The sequence below is a fragment of the Sinohyriopsis cumingii genome, chromosome 6 (assembly GCF_028554795.1).
Source record: "Sinohyriopsis cumingii isolate HCF-2022 chromosome 6, ASM2855479v2, whole genome shotgun sequence".
In the NCBI taxonomy this organism is placed as follows: Eukaryota; Metazoa; Mollusca; class Bivalvia; order Unionida; family Unionidae; genus Sinohyriopsis; species Sinohyriopsis cumingii.
This window is the reverse complement of record NC_142966.1, coordinates 111,088,335-111,110,941: the sequence shown is the minus strand read 5'-3', so window position 1 is coordinate 111,110,941 and position 22,607 is coordinate 111,088,335. Positions and strand designations below refer to the sequence as shown.

Below are 22,607 nucleotides of genomic sequence, written 5' to 3'. Positions count from 1 at the left end.
ACTGCCCATAGCTAATCTGATTTGTCTTTTGTATGGTCCAAGATCGTGTTACCGTCTTTGTCGTGCCAACGTTTGTGGGAAGCGAGACATATCAGTGAACAAATTATTAATTTTTAATAAAAAAAGTGTTTTGTTAGCATACATTTCCTAAATTCCACGATAGATTCTCATCTTACATTGCCTAAATTCCACGATAGATTCTCATCTTACATTGCATGAATCATTATGAAGCTAAAGACAAGAAATTATACGACAATCTGGCTCGCTTCTTTAACCTTGGGGTGAAGGTCACAGTCTTGTACATTTTTACGTTACAATTTTGGTTAAAGATTTTATAATTGCTGACCTTTACATATCTTCTTTACAGAGTTTCATTTTACTTGTCATTAATCATTATGAAAGTAAAATAATTCATTTGACGACACACTTAATTTTAATTCACTGTAACAGTTCATTCAAAAACTTCTGACGAAACTAGCAGTCCGAAAGATATAACTAATATTTTCAGTATATGACATACAATATAGAAAATAGCTGATTTGTAATAAATCTCATTTTCTTAAGAAGACAGTGGTAGTTATAATTGTATGTAAAATTGGTATCTGGAAGTAAAAATATAAATATTGCAAATAGTTAAATGTTTGTCAAATCGATCGGTACAAGCTCAGATTTGTATACCTTCTGATGCAGACGATTAAACATGACAGGGCTAGGCAATATGGTAAGTTTCCTCGCGTCATTTCCGTCAAACATACTAGTTGTCACGACATTATCAATCCCTCCCGTTGTCGTAAATCCTCGTGGTTAAAGAGAATGAATTTGTATCCATAATATGTCTTAGTTACCTTACATCTTAGTTGTAGGTTTAACGTTAATTTCATAGCAATTCTCTCCTTCAGTAAAATGGATATTAAACTAAAAATACATTTATGTCTTACTTATGTATCACACTTGTAACTTCAGCTCAAATTACAAGTTTTCGAGATCCTTAGAAATAGTGGACAATCATAGGTGTAACAGGGGTGCTTTCAACAGAAATGATATAGTACACTACTGTGCGTATTTTTCTCGCTACATTTGCTCTTTGGTATTGTATAATCGAATTATTCTTTGTTCAGCGGAGAAAATAAAGATAACGATCAGTCTCTCTCTCTCTCTCTCTCTCTCTCTCGTTTGATGGCGGTACACAAACTTAGTACAACTCGCATAATGTCCATGAAAAGTAGAAAGGGTACCCTTCAGTGTGGTTTCGTGAACTGTATTATATCACATCAAAATATGACGTTTTGAGACAGTGACACCATAACTGCACAACTGGATTCTCATGTTTTCATGTGATATTGGCGGATTTCTTGGTAGCTACAGTTACCTAAAGGGCAATAAAATAATGAATCACCTTAAAGATAATAGACTTTTCTCTTTCTCTATCCAGGTACCGATTGTTTTTTTTCAATTTTCGAAAATCTCCAATAATTAATACGTAAAGAAAATGGCATCGGAGATTGGGATTTGTACACCTCTTTGTATGATTGTAGCGCTCAATAAGACAAGAAAATATACTATCTCATTTTACGGTATAACGATATGTAAACTCAGATTGTGATAAATAGATTCTAAAGTAGTTTTGTATCATTTAAATGCGATTTAATACCATGGTTTTCACACACTTGTACTTAGGTTGGGGCAATACATTCATTTATAAGACTTAAAGACTTACAAAATCACATATTTTTTATATTTTCAACTTGTCTTTTATTTAAAGGCAAATAGAAAGAATAGTCCTCATTTGTAAACAAAAGTAGATTAGCCACTCTCGTGTAATAAACGTCTTGTGAGTGTTAAAGAAACCATTCTAATGCAAAGTCACCTGGAACAACCAATGAGTTTGAACAATAGAACAAATTGTAATATATCATAGTTAGTCTATAGATCAACTGCGTTCTTTCATCCATTATAGTGCCCATGATAATCTTCCAATAATCCGTGTACATCTTCCTGATTATCTACAGAAGGAGAAATATACGATAACCCTGAAATGTGAAGTAAATGGTCAGTTTCATGAGATGTCACATCTTGTCCAGGTCAGGCTTGATGAATAAACCATAAGAAGGAAGTTTCAGAACTGTTTAGGCACATATAAGAAAAAATCCTACACAATACTGTTTAGGCACATATAAGAAAAAATCCTACACAATACTGTTTAGGCACATATAAGAAAAAATCCTACACAATCTACGTCAGGGGCAAGTAGTTCATTTCGTATTGTCATGGTCATATTACTTTCTTTGGTGATATTGTAAGTACATGGTCATGAACCCAGAAGACTTGCGAGCACCAGGAAATTATATTGTGAAAAACTTTCACGCCAAAAAACACTTTGTGACGAACCCACCAAGAATGACATCAAAATGATAATTATTAGTTTTCTCAAATTGACCTGGATTGTTTATTTACTGGAACAACTATTTTTCCCAGTAGGTAAGTAACGTGTTAGTCTTTTGTTCCCCATTTCATGTTAAGTAATTTTATTTAGATTCGTTACTTGCTTAAAAAATTTAAAACACGTGCTTTCGTGAGCTTTTCTACCGACTATAGAGCACTGTTTGATTCTGAACCTGAAGAGACTGTGGCCATTGTTTTATCCTCTAATGACCATATTATAGTGTTCAATTCAGTTACATAAGTCAATCTTACATGCCTTTTGCCTCACATTTAAGTTATTTCCAAGTAATTATTAAATGCTTAATGCCTCGTATTTAAGTTATTGCCATATAGATCTTACATATCTAATGCCTAGCATATGCGTCATTGCCAAGTAAATCTTACACACATTAATGCTTCGTATCTAAGTTATTGCCAAGGAAATTTTACACACATAATGCCTAAGTTATTGCCAAGTAAATCTAACGTACCTCATACCTGGCATTTTAAATTATTCCAAGATTCTCTTGATACAGATCCTGCAAAATTAATTCATCTAAGAATCTCGCTAAATAAGACTTTGACATATTTAAATGAAACCTGGACTGACATCACCTGTACGAATAACTAGGATTACCTACACAGGTAAAATATGATTGCCTACACAGGTAACACGTGGTATTAATTCAATTCCTATAATAAACCAATGAGTTCACTAGTATAACGAAAATTCAATATATTTCAATTTCTAAATACTTGGGTTCAAACATGTGGCTTGCGGTATCGAAACACCTTTGATGTACGCTTGTGTGTTAAGAGAATAGTGTTCATTGGTTGAACCTTTTCTCCAGCCCTTTTCATTCATGATAGGGTCTGTTATGGGATTCTTGTACCAAATTTATAGTCTTTATTACCAAACTTGTAATGATATTGAATGAAATCTAAGAGGCTGATCTCGCCTATTCATTTAAATGTGCAAATATTTTCAGACACTTTTGTCTGCACGCATCGGCGTGAATTTTACAAACTCGCTGGTGTTTTTTTGCGGCTTTTGAGCTACAGTCGCTTGAAGGGTTCCTCTATCTGTGTGTACCAAAATGAACATACAGCAATTTAATTATGCACCGGTATGCAATGGCCACATTCTTAGCCAACTGAAATTGTCGAAACAAAGAGAAGAAAAGACTGCTTTTCTCGCCTACGCCGATACCAGTTACTACTTCGGCCAATCAAGTTTATTTTAGCACTTATTTCAGATTGCATATATTTAATGGATCTGGGCATTTGCTTTTTAACATAACAAGGAAAATGATTATCACGATTTTTTGATCCTGTTTAAAGTGCCATATTTTTAAATGTAATATGTATGTATGTATGTATGTATGTATGTATGTATGTGTTTGTGTGTGTATGCACGCACACACACACCTACGCACGCACGTACGTACGTATGTATGCATAAATATGGATTTATTGTTTAAAGTGACGTTGTATACATGTACATTGAAGTTATAATTGAGGATTATAATCGATAATTTCAACAGATTAGTCCGGTAAAGCAAACCGCCAAATCTGTGTTGATGCTAATTAACGATTTGTGGGTAAGATGTCACATGTTCGTTAAAATATGGAATTTCGCTGCATGCAGATCTTTCCGGAGCATACCCCATATAGTTTAGACACTTAACGGATTATTGGTAACAGCCACATCTAACGCGTTTTAAGAGGGCCACAGGTTTGTGCTATTTTACGCCATTTACACGTCGTCGGACATAGGATTTATATTAGAATATTATGTACCTGTTGTCAAAAGAAGCATTCAACCGACGGAAACTGAAAGGCCGCAAGAAATACCAGTATCATAAATAAGCCTCACACGTTAATGATTCTGAATGAAGTTTTAGGGGATGATATCGCCTATTCATTAAAACGTGCAAATATTTGCAGACGCTCTTGTCTTCCCCAAAAGGAGGGCAGCTGTAATATTTCCAAAGTGTTTTTACCGTCATTAGCGGAGAGGTCCAATGTTTGTTCCGATTGAATGGTCCATTCTTTGATTAAAGTTATATGGCCAGGCTTTGAAATGTTTCCCTCATGTGCAAAACGTACTATGCACAAAACCAACATACGAACCCAGCTGTATACTTGTGCAATCTAGAAACAGACAAGAATAATGCCCTAAGTAAAAGTTACACTATTTACAAACAGTTCCTCTCGTTTTTAAGGGATAATCTTTACTAATTGCATAAAACTAATCATTACATAGATTGTGAACAAAAATATGTTAACTTCCAAATCTAAGATTAATACAGTGGAGAGTTGTTTTCGAATAACTACGTTATTTAATGTTTTTCTAGTGTGACAGTTTCAGTAAATGATAACGCAGTTCTCTGGTGTGTTAGTTTCAGCTTGTACGTGGCCTACAGCTCTCCAAGATGGTGTCTGGATCGACAGTGACAAGGGGAGTCTCACTTTCAACGCTACACATATGTTCGGCTGGAGGCTGAAAACGGTCGTGAGCTCGACAGTTGTTACCGACTGGGTGTGCCAAAACAACACAGGCGATTTCCTTGTAGCAAGGTATCCGTAACCAACCCCTTAATGGCCAGACAGATCAGATTATAGCGTTGTTAGCTATATGAGATGTCGCGTATCCATATAACAAACCTATGTATGGCCTAACTCAGAGGAGAACTGGTATATTTATTGTTGCTATATTTATCAGATCGATTGCATCATTGTAAGATAACTGTGTCAAATTGCCATGTGCACACATCATATGCGAGTATGCTCCAGAGAACCCAGGACATTACTGGAAGAAGAAAACTTTTTTTTTTAATAATCGGACAAGATATATTTGTCTTTAGAAGTTCCGTTTCTGGCGATAGTGACGTGAATGATATACTCATAAACAAACCATAATCATAAAAGAAACTGTAATAGTTACTGTACATTCTTTCTTGAAGAAAGCGAATCAAACAATATGCCTATCAAAACACATATTTACTAGTGCTTTTCGATACCAAGGAAGTTTAATCAGAAATATTTATAGTTTTTCTTATTTCTTTCTCACACGTGAGAACACTGAAGTAAATGTGACTCAAGATTGTTGATACATGTATTTGAACTGAAATATAATCATTCTTGACTCTATCAGACAACACTGAATACAATTAATGTGCCACAGGTTTGGTTCCTTGACTGTGAGTAGTGAATGGGGTCACCCTAGGGACAATGGGAATTACCATTAAAAACACCCTTGGGTCACTCTGGGGACTATGTAAATTTAACATTAACCACCCTGGGTCACTCTAGGGACAATGGAAATTTAACATGGGCAAAAAACCCTGGGTCACTCTAGGGACAATGGGAATTGAACATGGGGAATAGAGTTTGGGTCTGTCTAGGGACAAGGGGAATTGAACATAGGGAATAGAGTTTGGGTCTGTCTAGGGACACTGGGGATTGAACATGGGAATAGAGTTTGGGCTTGTCTAGGGACAATGGGAATTGAACATGGGAATAGAGTTTGGGTTTGTCTAGGGACAAGGGGAATCGAACATGTTAGAAAAAAATATCTATTCTAGGGACAAGGGGAATTGAACATGGGATTTGTTTTTTTTTGTTTTTAAAAAAAAAAATTAAAAAAAGGGGTAGGCAATGGAAAGTCAATCTCTTTTCGAGAAATAGGAGTGGCCCTGAAAAGGGCCTTTGGTTTTATGTTAATATTAACACAGACGGCATCTGTCACATCTCCTTCTTCTTAAACTCCTTCTAACTGCAGGTCCATACACAAGTACCCTCTTGAAGCATCCTTGTCTTTCTATGTAAACTCTTCTCATCCATAGACTAGTATCTGTCCTATCGACAACAGTCCACTTGGACCGGACATACATGGGTATGTCCGTCCTGAACATCATTGTTGACACAAGGGTGGAAGATTGAACGTCGCTCCACATCTTGAGGCTCCGAGAACAGGTGAGTGATTGCGCTGAACTGCGCTTATTTATAGGGAGAGGAAGGATTGAAACGGATTGAGTTCATTGACCAATCCAAACACGCGTGACAAAATTCAGTCAGCCTGCATCCAATCCGAAGAGAGCAGTCTGTGACGTCACGTGGTCTATATAGATTCGCTAGCGCCTGTTTGCAGTGAATCTATGCGACAGTGATTCAACATGACGGAAACTCAGAAAACGATTCACTGGGGTGCACCAGCAGTGGAGACCGCCCAAGGGAACCCGAACTTACTTTCGGAAGAGGTACATTGGGATTTTGTGGATTTTCTTACCTCGCAAGAATTTGTTCCGGAACCTTCGTCTCATTCTTCATTACCGCAACTGGAGAATTTTAGACAGAGACAGAAAGAAGAATTGGAGAAATTTATACAACGACAAAAGGAAGCGGAACAAGCTTTTCTCCTACAGCAACAGCAACAGCAACAAGAAGAGGTAAGAAAAAAACAACAACAAGAAGAAGTAGCAGCAAAGAAACAAGAGGGTGAAAATCAAACGGTCACGGTACTGTTGGACATTTTAGCGGAGTTAAGAAGTCTGAAACAAATGTATCAGACTTCTTTATCACGACCGAAGAGAATACGACCTTCCCGAGCTAAACACGCCAACCCTGTGACTAAGCCTACCGTACCATCCTTAATGATTTCAACCCAATCATCATCATCAGAAGCAGGCCTCTGCCGTGGCAAAGGCTTAAGGCAGTTAAAGTTGATTGCTTAAACTCACCCCTACACCAAAAAAGAAGGCCCTTTTCAGGGCCACCCACTTCTCTCGAAAAGAGATAGCCTTTCAATTTGCCAATAACTCAAAAATCAACAAAAAAACCCATTTTACCCTTATAGTACGTGTCTGTGTATGAGTGCGTGAGTGTAGCTTCTTATTTAAAATCAAAACACAAAGACACTTACCTTATATAATTAATGTATTCTTTTCTCCATAGTTACAATCCAATTCACAATTCACAACAGAACACTTTATAAATTACATTCACTTCTTCTGTTTCTTTTTTTTACTCTCTCTTTTTTTTCAATTTCTTCACCGTCACAGTCTTTTCCTCCTCTTCCTCCTCACTTTCTTCCCTTCTTCCTTTCTTCTCCTGTTTCTTTTTCTTCACCTGGCTGCTTTCTTCCTCTGAAGAATCTATCTCTTCTTCTGAAGAATCCCTCTTTTCTTCTGACTCCTCTTGTTTCTTTTTTGGGCAATCTGGAGACCAATGTCCTTTTTCTTGACAATAATAACAGGTATCTTGACTTTTGTCTTTTCTAGCCCCTGTTTTTTTTTCTTTTTTGGCGGTCTGGACACTCTGAAGACCAATGCCCTTTCTTCTGACAGATATAGCAAGTATCTTGACTTTTATCTCGAAAGGAAGGAGAGTAGTCCGTCGTCTGGTCTGAAGAGAATTTTCTAATGACCCCTCGCAAAGCTCTGATGAAACGTTCGATTTGGCTAGTCTCTTCCATCGTTGTGCTCGGTTTGAGAGTGAAATGAATAGTGAAAGGACAAGACACACACCCTTTTATATACGCTGGTTTGCCATGACTATAAATTAGTCTATGGTGTTTAAACTTGAGTCATTTGACGTTTTGCACTCAAGATGAAACGATCCTATTCATTCGAGAAGAAAGAAGAAGAAAGTAAGAGGCAGAAACGTGATCTATCGCCTCGTACCAGAGCTGAAGTCTTGGCACAAATTCATGCTAGTGATTTTGAAGAGGACACGAGTGAACCAGAATCTGAACCCTCTAAACAAAGTTCACCACCCTTAGTCAACCCTGAAAAGTACTATTCCATTCGAGAGACGGAAAAGCGCTCCTATAGAAAATTTAGAACCACGGCTTACACCTACACAGTGAAGTTTAAAGATTTCAAGTCCGACGTACCATTGGAGAAAGCACAAGGGTTTATCACCGAGATGTGGGATTCTTTGCTCACCGCACTCAAGCGACAATGTCAACCCAAAGAAGACGATCGCTTGACACTATCCATAGATCACGACAGCTTGAAATCCCCTGTTTGGATCGAGTTTAGCAGACCCGCAGAACTAACCCCTTCCAAAGTCATGGACAAGATTCAAGTACAACAATCTAATGATCAGTTTGACATCACCGATGGTAAAGCCACACTGAAAATGGCCCACGTCTCTCCTCCTCAAGGGACTGGACGCAAAAAGGTCTTATTGGTGGACGACCTTGCCAACACCAAAACAAGTCTCGTCCGAATTAACAACCCTCAAGACCAGATGTGTTTAGCCAGAGCCATCGTGGTGAGACGAACCTATGCCAACAAGAACGACACGGTAGAATGGAAAAGAACCTGGGAGAATATTCGAAAATCGGACCGAGCCAAACAACGAAATGAAGCAGAACTCCTGTTACAACAAGCCGGACTGTCCAAAGACACACCCTGTGGCATTCCTGAGATGCAAAAATTGCAAGATGCCCTAGCTCCACGATACACCTTGAAAGTGCACCCTCAAGAAATGCGCGGACCTCTGTTGTTTCGAGGGAAAGACTTTAAGTATGGAAAATACATTCATGTCTATTATCATGATGACCATTTCGATACCATTACCAGTATCACCGGCTTCCTGGGATATGTTTATTATTGTGAGAAATGTGACCATGGCCATAAAAATCGAGAACAACACAAACATTGTGGATGGAAATGCTCAGGATGTTTGGCCTCTCCACCCTGTCTGAGCGAAGGACAAGAAAGAGTACATTGTCCTGCTTGTCTGCGCACGTTTGTCAGCCCTGCCTGTTACCAACAACATCTGAAGACGCAAGGTTCACAGCAGAAATGTGCTTGTCAACTCCTGAGATTGTGCCCTACGTGTGGACAAGGCCTACGTACCAACAGTACCAAGACACACGTATGTTCAGGGAAAAAAAAATGTCACATTTGTCATCACATCGTGGACTTGGAACATCAATGCTACGTGCAAAAATACCAACCCCCACCAGAGAAAGAGGACGGTCACAAGAAGAAAGGCAATTTCATCTTTTTCGATTTCGAATGCATGCAAGAGACTGGCATTCACGTTCCTAATTTCTGCGTGGCTCATCGAGCGTGCGAGAAGTGCATTCAAGAACCTATCTTCAGTCATTGCCCTCACTGCAGCAAGATTCCTGGAGGACGTGAAAAAATCTTTCGAGGACCGAACACGTTAGCCGATTTTGCCCAATGGGTCTTAGACCCCATCGACAAGACGTGGAGCCAAGAGGACATCGAACGTTACGGAGATTGTCATCGTCATGCCACAGTGATGGCTCACAATTTCTCCGGATACGATGGACAGTTTCTTTTGAGGTATTATACGGAACAAGGCACCGAGCGTCCTAAAGTGACTTTGAACGGAGCCAAAATCATTTTCATGCAAGTGGGACAAGTGCAGTTTAAAGATTCGATGAGCTATTTGGCCATGCCTTTGAGTCGAATGCCTAAAACGTTTGGAATGACAGAAATGGATAAAGGGTACTTTCCACACTTTTTCAATACGGAAGCCAATCAACACGCCGTTCTACTCCATTTACCTGAGGCTCACTATTACGACCCTGACAACATGCGTACCGAACAACGAGAAGCTTTCTACGCTTGGTACCAGGCTCACGCCTCCGACCCTTTCGACTTTCAGGAAGAAATGTTAAAGTATTGTCGTTCCGACGTGGACATTTTACGACGTTGCTGTGGAAAATTTCGAGAACTGTTCATGGAACACGGAGGGGTCGATCCTTTGAAAGAAGCTTGCACCATTGCCAAAGCGTGTTCCTTAGTGTATCGACAACGATTCATGCCTGAAAACACCGTAGCTGTCATCAGTCCTCAAACGACCAACTTTGTCAAACGTCAATACTCGGTCAAAGCCCTACGTTGGTTACATTACTTGTGCGACAAGGAAGACAAGTGGATTCAGCATGCCCGCAACGGAGGGGGTGAAAAGACCATCGGAACGTATTCCGTCGATGGTTGTGACTTAGAAAACCCCAAGATCGTGTACGAGTTTAACGGTTGCTTATTTCACGGATGTCCCGTCTGTTATCCTGACCGTGGCACTAAAAATCAGTTTTTACAACGAACCATGGAAGACCTGTACCAGGCCACTTGTCAGAGACGCCTAAAGTTGGAACAGGAAGGATACCAAGTGGTGGAAATGTGGGAACACAAGTACGATCACCGTATGAAAACCGATCCCGAATTTAAACGCCTCGTGGAAAGTTACCAGTTCATGGACCCCCTGCACCCGAGGGATAGTTTGTACGGAGGAAGGACCAATGCCACCTGTTTGCTGTACCAAGCCGACGAAGAGAAAGTAGAAGAAATCAGATACTTGGACGTGTGTTCGCTGTATCCCTACGTGTGCAAATATTGTCACTTTCCTGCAGGGCACCCGCAATTTCTGACAGAACACATCGACCTGAAAAACATTCGACAATACGAAGGCTTGATCAAGTGTAAAGTTTTGCCTCCCACGAACCTATACCATCCCGTGCTACCTCACCATTGCCAAGGCAAACTGATGTTTCCTTTGTGCCGTACTTGTGCCGAAACGTGCAACCAAGACCAACCTTGTCAGCACACCCAGGAAGAACGGGCCTTGACGGGGACGTGGGTCAGCGTAGAATTGTTCAAAGCTCTGGACATGGGATACCAACTGTTAGAAGTGTACGAAATTTGCCACTTTCCCAAGACACAACAATACCACAAGGGTGACCCCAGTCAGAAAGGCATTTTCGCAGACTACGTGGATGCCTTTTTGAAACTGAAACAAGAAGCCAGCGGCTATCCTTCCTGGTGTCACACTCCCGAAGACGAAAAGACATTCACAGAGAAATACTATGAACAAGAAGGAATATCTTTAGACCACATCGAGAAAAACGAAGGCAGGAGATCGTTTGCCAAAGTGATGTTAAATTGCTTGTGCGGTAAAATGGCACAACGACCGTGTTTACCCAAGACGGAATATTTGACAGAACCTTCCCGCTACTTCCAGATGATTCACGACAGAACCAAATACATGAAACACGTGGACGTCATTCGCGAGGATTTGATCTTGGTCAATTGCGAAGAAGATCTGGACTTTGTACAAGACGACCCCTTTGGAAATGTCATCATTGCGGCTTACGTGACAGCTCATGCTCGTTTAAAATTGAACGAAGTTTTAGAACTGTTAGGGGAACGTGTCCTGCACTTTGACACGGACAGTTGCATTTACATCCATCACCCGAGTCAACAGCACCCTGACATCGAAGGAGACCGTTTAGGAGCTGGACAGACGAGCATCCCGACGACAAGATTCTAAGTTTCGTCAGTGGCGGTCCAAAAAATTACGGCTACGAATACCGGGACAAACAAGGAGAAGTGCACACGACGTGCAAAGTGAAAGGATTGACTCTGAATTATCGTACCAGTCGTGTGGTCAACTTTGGGGTATTGAAAGAAGCCTTGCAATCCGGAGAGGATGAACACTTTAAAGTGACCACCTATCAACCGAACAAGATTGTACGTTTACCCACTCACCACATCGTCAGTCGACCCTTGGAAAAAGTCTAACAAATCGTGTACCAGAAGCGAGTGCGACTTCCCAATCATTTCACCATACCGTATGGACACGTCGGTATTGGTCTGTATATAAAAAGGAACCCTAGGCAAGATCGATAGTTCATTGTGACTACCAAGACCAAGTGAACAAGATGAATACTTTCAGAGAAACACAAAACAAGTTTAGAAAGACACAATTCAAGTGTGGGGCTTCTAAAGTGGATTGCGATTGTGAGCCTTGCGACTTTTCAACCTGTGTTAGTGACAGTACCAGAAGAACCCGTCACCCAGGACAGGACTGTCGTGGACATCCCTGAAAGACCCTATCGGGAGGACACTTGTGTGACCTTACTCCCCTATAGAACTGTTCAGAACATTACCCAAAACATGTTGTACAGACACTTGTGTTTATTCCACGTTATCATGTGCCTTTTATCGTTGTACTTAAGCCTTTGGCTTTTATGTATTTTTTGTCTTTCGTATTCATGTTTAAAACATTCAATAAACGTGTTCTGAAAAAAAGTATATAAACTCTCGTCTTGTTTGTTTTTGTGTCACAAGTGACATTCCTAACACTATGGCTACCTCTGCTGTCTCTGCTCCCTCTTCCTCCACTGTCAAAGTCATCGACGAACACTTAGATCGTGCCAGTTGGGAGGCTTTGTATCTTCGTCATCCCTTTAACATGCTCATTGCCGGACCTAGCGGTTCAGGCAAAACCGAATTCGTCAAACGTTTGATCGAACATAAACATCATTTGATCGATCGACCACCTCAGCGGATCGTGTGGTGTTACAAAGAGTGGCAATCGGCGTACAGCCTCTTGCGAGAAAGTCAAGGCGATTCCATCGTGTTTGTGGAAGGCATTCCTAAAGAAGACGACGGCATCGTCTCTGACTCCCGTCAAACCCATTTGGTCATTTTTGACGACATGTTAGGAGAAGACGAAGAAGAAATTAAACTGTGGTTCACGCGCAAAGGGCATCACCGTAATGCCAGTGTCGTTTACATCACCCAAAATTTGTTTCAACAAAGTAAAGCCCATTGCACCATCAGTCTCAATGCGCATTACGTGGTCTTGTTTAAAAGCCCTCGAGATAAATCGCAAGTGCAAGTCTTAGCCAAACAGTTAGGGACACCTTGGCTGACTCAGGCGTACGACGATGCCACTCAAACTCCACACGCCTATTTACTCGTCGATTTGAAACCTACGACTCCCGAGGATTTGCGATTTCGTACCCACTTGTTTCACCACTGGTGCCAAGACGGAGGGCCTGTCCTGTACACGTCTCCGTCCTCGACTTAATTTCACTCCACATATAAAAATCTATAAAAACCTCAGACCCTTTTCGTCTGTCTCACACAACGTCAACATGACGTCCCTTCAGTCGCATCTTCCCGTCAAATTGATTCGTGCCTTGTATGGCATCAGTCGAGAAAAAAATCCACAAATACGAGCTCGTGTCTTAGAAGGTAGTCTCAAAGAAGTTTTACGATGGTTCACGGTGACGGCACGTCAATTACTCCAAGGAATCATTCAGATTCCTCATCAAACCAAACGCTTTTTTGATCGAAACAAAGTTGCTTTGACCCAACTGGCCGATCCCCGCATCGACACTCAAACCAAAAAACAAATCATTTTGAAACTTGGAGGGAGCGGTACTCTAGGAGGGGTCATCATTCGCTCTCTCTTAAGATGGGATCCTAATGCCCCCAAACTACTCCCCAAGAAAAAAGTCCAACGAAGCTCCAAGAAGAAGAAGAAAAAGACAAGGTCCCCAAGGAGAACTTCTCCAGTGGCGTGACCCTCCTCTTACCAGACACCACCCCGGAAAAAGAAAAGAAGCCCCCAGAAAAAGAAACAGAGAAAAAGTCCCCAGAAAAAGAAAAGTCCACAGAAGAAAACTAGTCGCAAGAGAGGCACTTCTTCGGCCAGGACGCAACCTTACACTTGCAAACCACGACCTGCCACGACGGTGACTGCGTCTCCGGCAGCCTCACGTTCATTCACTTCTCCGTTGATGACACCAAGAACTGAAGGGTACTTGGAGACGTTGATCACACCAAGAACTTCTCCGTTGATGACCCCAAAAAGAACTTCCCCAGTGGCAGGACCCTCCAATTTAGTGGCAGTGGCTGCTGCTCACAAAGTACCTTCTCCCAAAATCAAAGTTCAAGAAAGATCGGGCATGTTACAAAGTTTACTGGATTTGTCCAAGCAAGAACTGGCTCGATTTAGTCCGTTGCGTACCCCTGCACGACGTGTCATGCCTGTCCTCAAACTGATACGACGTAAAGACAATCAGTGGCGACGCGTTCCAGTATAAAAAAGGCCTGTGACCAAGTCGGGGTATCAGTGTTTTTTGGTGCTCCTGAAGACTCAAAAATGTCACCCTCCAGAAAACATCCCTCTTCTAAACAACCCCAAAGGAAGAAAAGAAAAGGACTCCCTCCTCGTTTAGTCAAACATGGGGACATGTTATCTGTCCTGTCCAAAGCTTCTCCACCTCTACGAAAAAAACTCATTCAATCAGCCTCCAAAGAGGTCATCGATACCGTGTGCGAATGTTGTTTGAACGTCTTGAAAGGCACGATCCCTTTGTCCAAACACCAGAAACAATGATTTGGTAAACATCGTCACGTTCTTCGCCAAATGGTTCAAAAGAAATTTCCCATTCGTCAAAAGAAGAAGATGTTGGTCCAACGTGGAGGCATTTTACCCCTCTTCTTAGGTCCCTTACTGAAAGGAGTCTTGGGAACCATGTTGGGAGGACTGGTGGGAGCAAGATAAAAAGGCCCTCGGAAGTCCCAAGATCTCATAATCGACCCCTGACAACCCCATGGAAGGACGAAAACTAGCTTTAGTGCCTTACAAACGATGGATGGAATACCATCGGTGGCAAGAACAAAGCACCCTGCATTTACCTCCCAATCCCCATTTGAGCGAGATGTCCCAGTTACAACACGAATTGCAGTCTTTGATGGATCGCCAAGATTTGTCCGAAACAGAAAAATCGCAAAAGTACAGTCAACTCTTGCAACCACTGCAACTTTTTCACCAGAAAGCTTCAGACGAAACAGCTCTACACACTCTGAAAGATTTTAAGACCTTGATGAAAAGTCCAGCACCATCACCAGTACCAGTACCACCACTACCAGTGACCAAGACAGAAAAAGGAGAAGAAGAAGAAGGGTTTCAAACTCCACCAGAAAAAGTACGCAAGCTAACAACACCACCTGCCTCCAGAATTGGATGGATTAAAAAGATGATGGCCACCCCTTCTTCATCACAAGAGAAAAAGAAAGTGAAGACAGAAGTGAAGACAGAAGTGAAACAAGAACCGATATCCCCCGCTCAGACATCCTCCTCTTCAACACCTATTGCCGGTCGCACACGCAAAGCATTGCAATCCAAGAAAGTACCCCAAGAGAAAAAGAGTAGCATCCTGCCAAAACTCGACTGAAAAGTCTCCGTTTACCTCAAGTGCAACGATGGTTACAAGAACAAGCTACCTACACTTTACACAAACCCATTCGACGCAAGTTTGCCAGAAGTCGCACCCGAGTGGAAGGCATCGATCATCAATGGCAAGCCGATTTAGCCGATGCCTCTCATTTGGCCAGCTACAATCGTGGCTACAAATATTTGTTTTGTGTCATCGACATCTTTTCCAAATTTGCCGGGGTCGTGCCCTTGACTTCCAAATCGAGCAGCGAGTTAGTGCGAGCCCTGCAACGAGTGTTGAAACAAAGCGGTCGTCACCCTCTTCGATGGCAAACGGACAAAGGTACCGAATTTCTGAACCATGCTTTCCAAAAAGAATTAAAGAAACGTGACATTCATTTTTTTACCACCGAGAATCCTGAAACCAAAGCCAGCATCGTGGAACGTTTTCAACGCACTTTAAAAGAACGCATGTGGAAATATTTTACGCATCACCACACTCTGAAGTACATCGACATCTTACCGCACCTGGTGCAAGCGTACAACCAATCTTACCATCGAAGCATCGGACGTGCCCCGCAAGAAGTGACTCCCGACAACGAAGTGTTGGTGTTTGAGCGCCTGTTTGGTACGTCCCCGACGAGGGCTGTCCCCAAGAAAAGCGGAGTGTTGGCCGTAGGAGATTGGGTGCGCACTGGCAAAACCAAACGCACTTTCGACAAAGGTTACTTACCTAACTGGACGACCGAATTGTTTCGTGTCACTGGACGAGTGCATGGCTGTCATCCTGCCGTCTATAAATTGGAAGACATGAACGGAGAAGTGCTCAAAGGAACGTTTTACTTACCCGAGTTACAACGTGTCACCAAAAAAGAAGACGACGTGTACGACATCGAAAGCATTCTCGAACGCAGAACCCGTAAAGTGGGCAAACGACGTGTCAAAGAAGTGAAAGTACGTTGGAAAGGATATCCACCCAGTTTTGATTCTTGGATCGACGCTTCGCAAGTCATCGACTATAAAAAGAAGTGATCATCATGCCCTTTCACACAGACGCAGCTACGTCGACCACTCCTTCACCGAGTTCTTCTGTGCAAGATTTACAAAAACAACCTTTGTGGGTGTTGTGCGGAGAACGTGTGCCTAAAACGCAAATCGTCTTTTTCTGCCAAATCTTCGTGGTGTATTGTGTCATCGGGGCAACCATTGCCAATTTGAGTTTGCAACAAGGAGACAAACAATTGTGGACCATTTTATTAAGCAGTTTCATCGGTTACCTGCTTCCCAATCCCTCCCTGAAATTCTCCTCGAACGGGAACCTTGTGTCCAGTGCCTTTGCCAGTCACCACTCCATCCACAACCAGAACCCCATTTTAGGCGGAGACACGCCTCTGACGTCCAGTAACCCCTCGGACAGCCACAGAACTCTGGAATTATGAGTCACCAAAACCAATTTTACTTAACCTTACCCAGTGACAGTTCCATGGAGGTGTTTCCCAAGAACACGTTGTGCTGTTACACGGCCAAATTACCTCAGGCCATCCCATTAGATCAAGGAAGCCCATTGGGAAGTGGCTTTAGTGGAAATGATTCACCCGACCCAAGTCCTCAATGTCCTTCCCAATCAAAACTTTTTTGATGTGGAAGTTTATGACGAGCAAATGCAACAGTACTTGGATACCCATGGCAAATATGACAAGAAAACCCCTGGCACAAGAAATCAAAAGTACACCACCTATGACTTGTTCATTCCCCCAGGCTATTATTTTAGTGGTCAACATTTGGTCAGCACCATAGCCTCCAGGTTTAATGTCGTGTTTCTGAAAGCTTTGGAAAGTGTCAAAAAAAGTGTCACCACGGAATACCACGAAGCAGCTCGTCGCTTCTTGATGAAATTTGACGGGAGTAAAATCGTGTCCATTTTATTTTGTCCTGAATTGTTTGACATGTTGGGCGGAGACATGGACATGAGAATGGCCATGATCAAGAAAAACGAATTACCAATCGTTTACGACAACGAGTCTTTTAGCAAGCTATTTCGTGCCCCGGTAGAACTGAACCAAGGACTGAATTTGATGTTTGTGTACTCCGATGTGGTGGAGTACAACGTGGTGGGACACACCTCCGTACCGTTACTGCGTGTCATTCCTTTCAAAGTGGATTCTCCCACGAACGCTGACGAGGAAGGTGGAAACACTTACCACGTTCACCGCGAATTTGTCCATCCTCACTATTTGCCTGTCAGTAAGTCTTATTTGGACACGGTCAACATTGCTATAAAAGGAGATGTGGGAGAAAATATTGCATTCACTAAAGGAAAAGTCACGGTGAAACTCCATTTTCGAAAACGGTTCTCTCACGACTCGTAAGTCATGTATCCAGTGTACCGAGGGGTTGCTCGACAGCGAGGACACGGTTTAGGAGATATGCTGAAATCGGCCTTTCGTTCGGTGGCCCCAGTCTTGAAACCGATGGTGACACGCGGATTGCACGCCTTGAAAGATGCGGCACTGACACAAGGCAAAGAATTTCTCCAAAATGTCATCATCGACAAACAAAACCCTAAAGAAGCCTTCATGAGGGCAGGCAAAAATGTCTTGCTGCAAACGGGCAAAGACCTTTTGGGCCGACGAGAAACACCTATAAATGCCCTGCACGCTACCGAGTCAGGCATTCAGGAAGGACAAGGCAGAAAGAGACGACGAAGAAAACACCCTTTCACCAGACTTCACACGTCTAAAGCTAGAAAGACAAAGAAAAGAAGAACCGTTCGAGACTTAGACGTTTTCGATTATTGAGAAAGAACAAAATGATACACCGAGAATCTTGCACTTGTTCCAAGTCGGAACTGGATCTGTTTGCCATGCCCCCCACCATGATGACCATGCAAGAAGCCCAGTGGGTGGAATTTCACCCCGTCTTCTCTTTGACAGCCTCAGCTCCCATCGAGTTTGAAATCAAAGGACAGCCCGAAGATTACATCGATCTGAATAGCAGTTACTTGTACCTGAAAGTCAAAGTTGTCGATGAGGATAATACGCCCCTAGATGGTGATGAGGTAATAGCTCCCGTCAACAATTTCATGCATTCCTTGTTCAGTGGAGTGGACTTGTACTTGAATAACAAACTAGTCAGTAGCAGCATGGATACTTACCCTTATCGAGCGTACCTGGAAAATCTCCTGACGTACGGAATAGACGCCAAGAACACTCATCTCAATGCCTGTGTGGTATGGGAAGCTGACGATGCAGGCCAGTTTGAAGAATTCGAAATTAATACAACCAAAGAACACAATGCGGGATTTGTAGAACGAAGAGACAGAATCAAAAGTGGAGATAGTTTAGAACTGATGGATCGTTTGCATTTGGACATGTGGTTACAAGAAAAGTATTTGCTGAACGGAGTGAATCTCCGCCTGAGACTGAATCGTAATAGCGCCGCTTTCCATTTGATAGGTACTAGTGCTTGCAAAACTGTCATCGAGGAAGCCAGGCTCTACGTACGACGCGTGGAAGTGTTACCTAAAGTGGGTAACGACATCAGTCAGACGTTGAGCAGAACGACCGCCAAGTATCCCATACGACGCGTGGAAGTGAAAACCTTCACCATTCCTACGGGGCTGCGATCCATGATCGAAGATCATCTGTTCCAAGGACAGTTACCCAAACGTTTGATCCTTGGTATCGTCGAGAATGCAGCCGTCAACGGAGCTTTGGCTAAAAATCCATTCCACTTTAAACACTTTGACGTGTCCAAGATCGAAGTCAGTCGCGATGGCAAGACCTTGTGTACCCGACCTTTCGAACCTAACTTTGACAAGAAGAATTACTTGAGGTCGTACTTGTCCCTGTACGAAGCCACTGGTCAGTTAGGAACCAACACCAGTCACGGCATTACGTACGAGGATTACGCAGGAGGCTACGCTTTGTGGGCTTTCGATTTCACTCCAGACCAAGGCAGCGACGAGGGACATTTCCACCCTATCAAATCTGGCCAGATTCGTGTGGAAATTCAGTTTACTACAAATCTAACAGAGACGGTGAACGTCCTCCTGTATGCCGAATTCGACAATACCATAGAAATCAGCAGTTTGAGAGTAGTCATTCTAGACTATTAGAAGCCATGGAAGACTGTTATCCCTCTTTACCTAGTGGAAAAACTTTGGAGTTGGAATGTGAGGAGACCGTGGAAGGAGAATCCCAAGACAAAGACGATGAAGTTTTGATGAAGTCAAGATAGCCAGAACAAGAAGCCCATTTAGTCTCCTGTTTTGCCAAACACTTGGTCGAAAGAATGACGGAATTGATCAAGAAAGAGTGCTATGGATGTCAAAACGATGATCCCAGTCAAATTCAACACGATAAATGCCTGATGCTGAGTCAAGAAGAAAAATTGGATGAGTATCTGGACGAAGCTTGGAGTCTCATCTCGGACGAAGTCGTGTTGCATCAGTGGTATAAAGACTTGCGTGAACATTCTTGTCCACCATTAACCACTCAAGAGATTCATCGTATCGAAGCTGTCCTGAATCGGAGTGGGGAGACGAAACGAAGAAACGGTTATTTGTCAGACATTTTCAAGCAAAAAGTCAGGATCGAATTGATGACTTATTATTACCTGTGAAGAAAAAAAAAAACAAAAAAACATGGATACCTGGGAACTTTATTACCTTTTGAACCACAGTTCGTACACGGCTTCTTGGAATCCTGTCGTCTGTGCTAAAGATGAACTCCCTCATCGCAAACCTCAAGACCATCTAGCTTATGTTATCAGCACGAACGACAGTCATCTCCCAGGAACCCACTGGGTAGCCGTCTACTTTCCTCAAGAAGGATGTGTGGAATATTTCGATTCGTACGGATTGCCCCCTTTGGAAGACGATATCATTGACTTTATGAGAAGAAATGCTCAGACCACCCGATTCAATAATGTGAAATTACAAGGCACAGATTCCTTGGTGTGTGGACAGTACTGTATGTATTTTCTGCATCATCGCAGCCTGGGCTATTCCTTAGAACATTTAGGACTCATTTTGATCCTCGTTCTTCTTCAAGAAACGATGTGAAAGTAGATCGATGGTTTTGTGACCATTATGCTTATCTTTTGTCTCAAGCTAGGAAACGTAGTGTCCATCAATGGCCTAATGACTTCCAACAGTGGAAATCACAATTTCATTCACAACGTTGTCAACCCTGTTTAAAGTAGAGTGTGAATTGAAAAAATGTTTGTGATTTGAAAAAAATGTTTGATGTTATATTGTTGGATTATTGTTAAAAATGTTAGAATTGTTGGTTAGTGTTAAGTGATTTTGAATAAAAAATGTTGTGTTTTAAAAAAAAATGCCTTTGTCTTTTGTTTGGCTATAAGAATGTTGATTCATGCTCTTTGACTTCTTACTATCCCTCTCATGACACTCATTGAACGTTGCGGCTCGAAAACCGTAGAGGGATGTTTTCCTTCACGTCCGCGCTTTGACTTTAAGAACCGGGGTAGTTTCCAGTCTAACCATCCATTGTCGACTCATCCTCCTACGAAGATGTGCTCCAAACTAGCTAAGCTAAACGAAGCCTACGTTAATTTGCATAGGGTCAGACACAGTCTGATACCGAAGACAGAAGAGATAGAGAATGTGAGAATGTTAAAAGTCACTGAAGACCTGATAGAAGAGCTCTTCAGAGAAGAAGTGAACAGGGAGAAAGAAGAATGGACAGAGAAGTACAGACTTCAGAGACAGCAGCAACAGCAACAACAACAGCAGCAGCAGCAGCAGCAGCAGCAGGAACCTGAACCTGACAGAGGCTTTGTCGATTATCGTATCGACACCAAAGAGTTCTTCTTCTCTTTCCGAAGAAGCAGACCTATCGTCAGAAAGTCTATCCTCAGAGGACGTCGCATTCTTAGAAACTAAAAGATTGCCATAGCAAACAAAAAAAAAACAGCCCTTTTCAGGGCTACCCAATACTCTAGAAAAGAAATAACAATCGATTTGCCAATGTGTGTAGGTAGAGTAGTGTGAATATAAACACTGACTCTTTTTTATAGTGTGAAGGTATGTGTTTGTGTATAGGATTGTGTGTTTGTAAGTGCTCACGTACGTTGGTGTGGATAGTAGATTAAGATCATGTTTTTTTTGCTGTTTGAGGTGCGGGGAGAGTAGATTTGGGGATGGATTGGATTGCTTTGCGTATGTGAATAGTATATTGAAGTGATTAATGAAATTTTTTTTTAGAATAGTGATGGGTAGTATAAAAAAGTGAGTGTTTCTTTTAGGTCCGCGCGTTGTTTTGGTTATGATCTAGGTAAGATCAATTTTGTTTTAGGGGGATGTTTTCCTTCACGTCCGCGCTTTTACTATAAATTGAAACTCGCTGGGCAGTCTAGCTACCCTTGTTGATTGATGAAGAGAATGAATACCAGAACTGTAAAGCTTCTAGAACTCCAGATGCACCTGGAATATGCCAGGCGCCTGTTGAATGAACTGGCCGCGGAGGCCATTGTCGAAGAGGGAAGGATGAGAGAGGAGGAGGAAAGAAGAAAAAAAGAAGAGGAGGAAAAGGAGAGAAGAAATTTCAGAATCCCAGAGACAGAAAATTGGGATTCTGAAGCCACTTATCCCGCCTCTGCTCTCCCCCAAAAAAGAGTGAAAAGAGACTGGGGAAGAAGATGTGTGTGTGGCGCCAGGCCAGGAAGGTGCCAGCATTAGATAGGTGCATCTGGAGTTTAAAAAAAAACAGCCCTTTTCAGGGCTACCCAATACTCTAGAAAAGAAATAACAATCGATTTGCCAATGTGTGTAGGTAGAATAGTGTGAATATAAACACTGACTCTTTTTTTATAGTGTGAGTGTATGTGTTTGTGTGTTTGTGTTTGTAAGCGCTCACGTAAGTTTGTGTGAATAGTAGATTATGGGTTTGTTTATTGTTTCTTAGCGTATGTGGAGAGTATAGTTTGGGTTTTGTAACCGCTCAAGTACGATTGTGTGGATAGTAGATTATGGATTTTGTTTTAATGATTTGTGTGTGTAAATAGTAGATTTGGGGTTTGTTAAATGTTGCTTCACTTATGTGGATAGTATATTATATGAAATGAGAAAGTAGGGGATGTTTTCCTTCACGTCCGCGCTTTCACTATAAGAACCCACAGTATTCGTCGTTCAAACCATTCTAAGGAATAAACAAAGAAGATGG

At 42.0% G+C, this 22,607-nt stretch overlaps 1 protein-coding gene across 1 annotated transcript in view; it reads left to right on the top strand.

Moving 5' to 3' along the window:
- Positions 1-2,300: 2,300 nt before the first annotated feature.
- The window catches only part of LOC149797722 (uncharacterized), a 35,766-nt gene continuing 15,459 nt past the window's right edge, over positions 2,301-22,607 (top strand). Inside the window, exons 1-2 of the mRNA XM_089960795.1 lie at positions 2,301-2,478; positions 4,824-5,001. Coding sequence (XP_089816921.1) covers positions 2,409-2,478; positions 4,824-5,001 — 248 coding nt within the window. The 5' untranslated portion in view covers positions 2,301-2,408. The remainder of the gene's footprint in view (positions 2,479-4,823; positions 5,002-22,607) is intronic.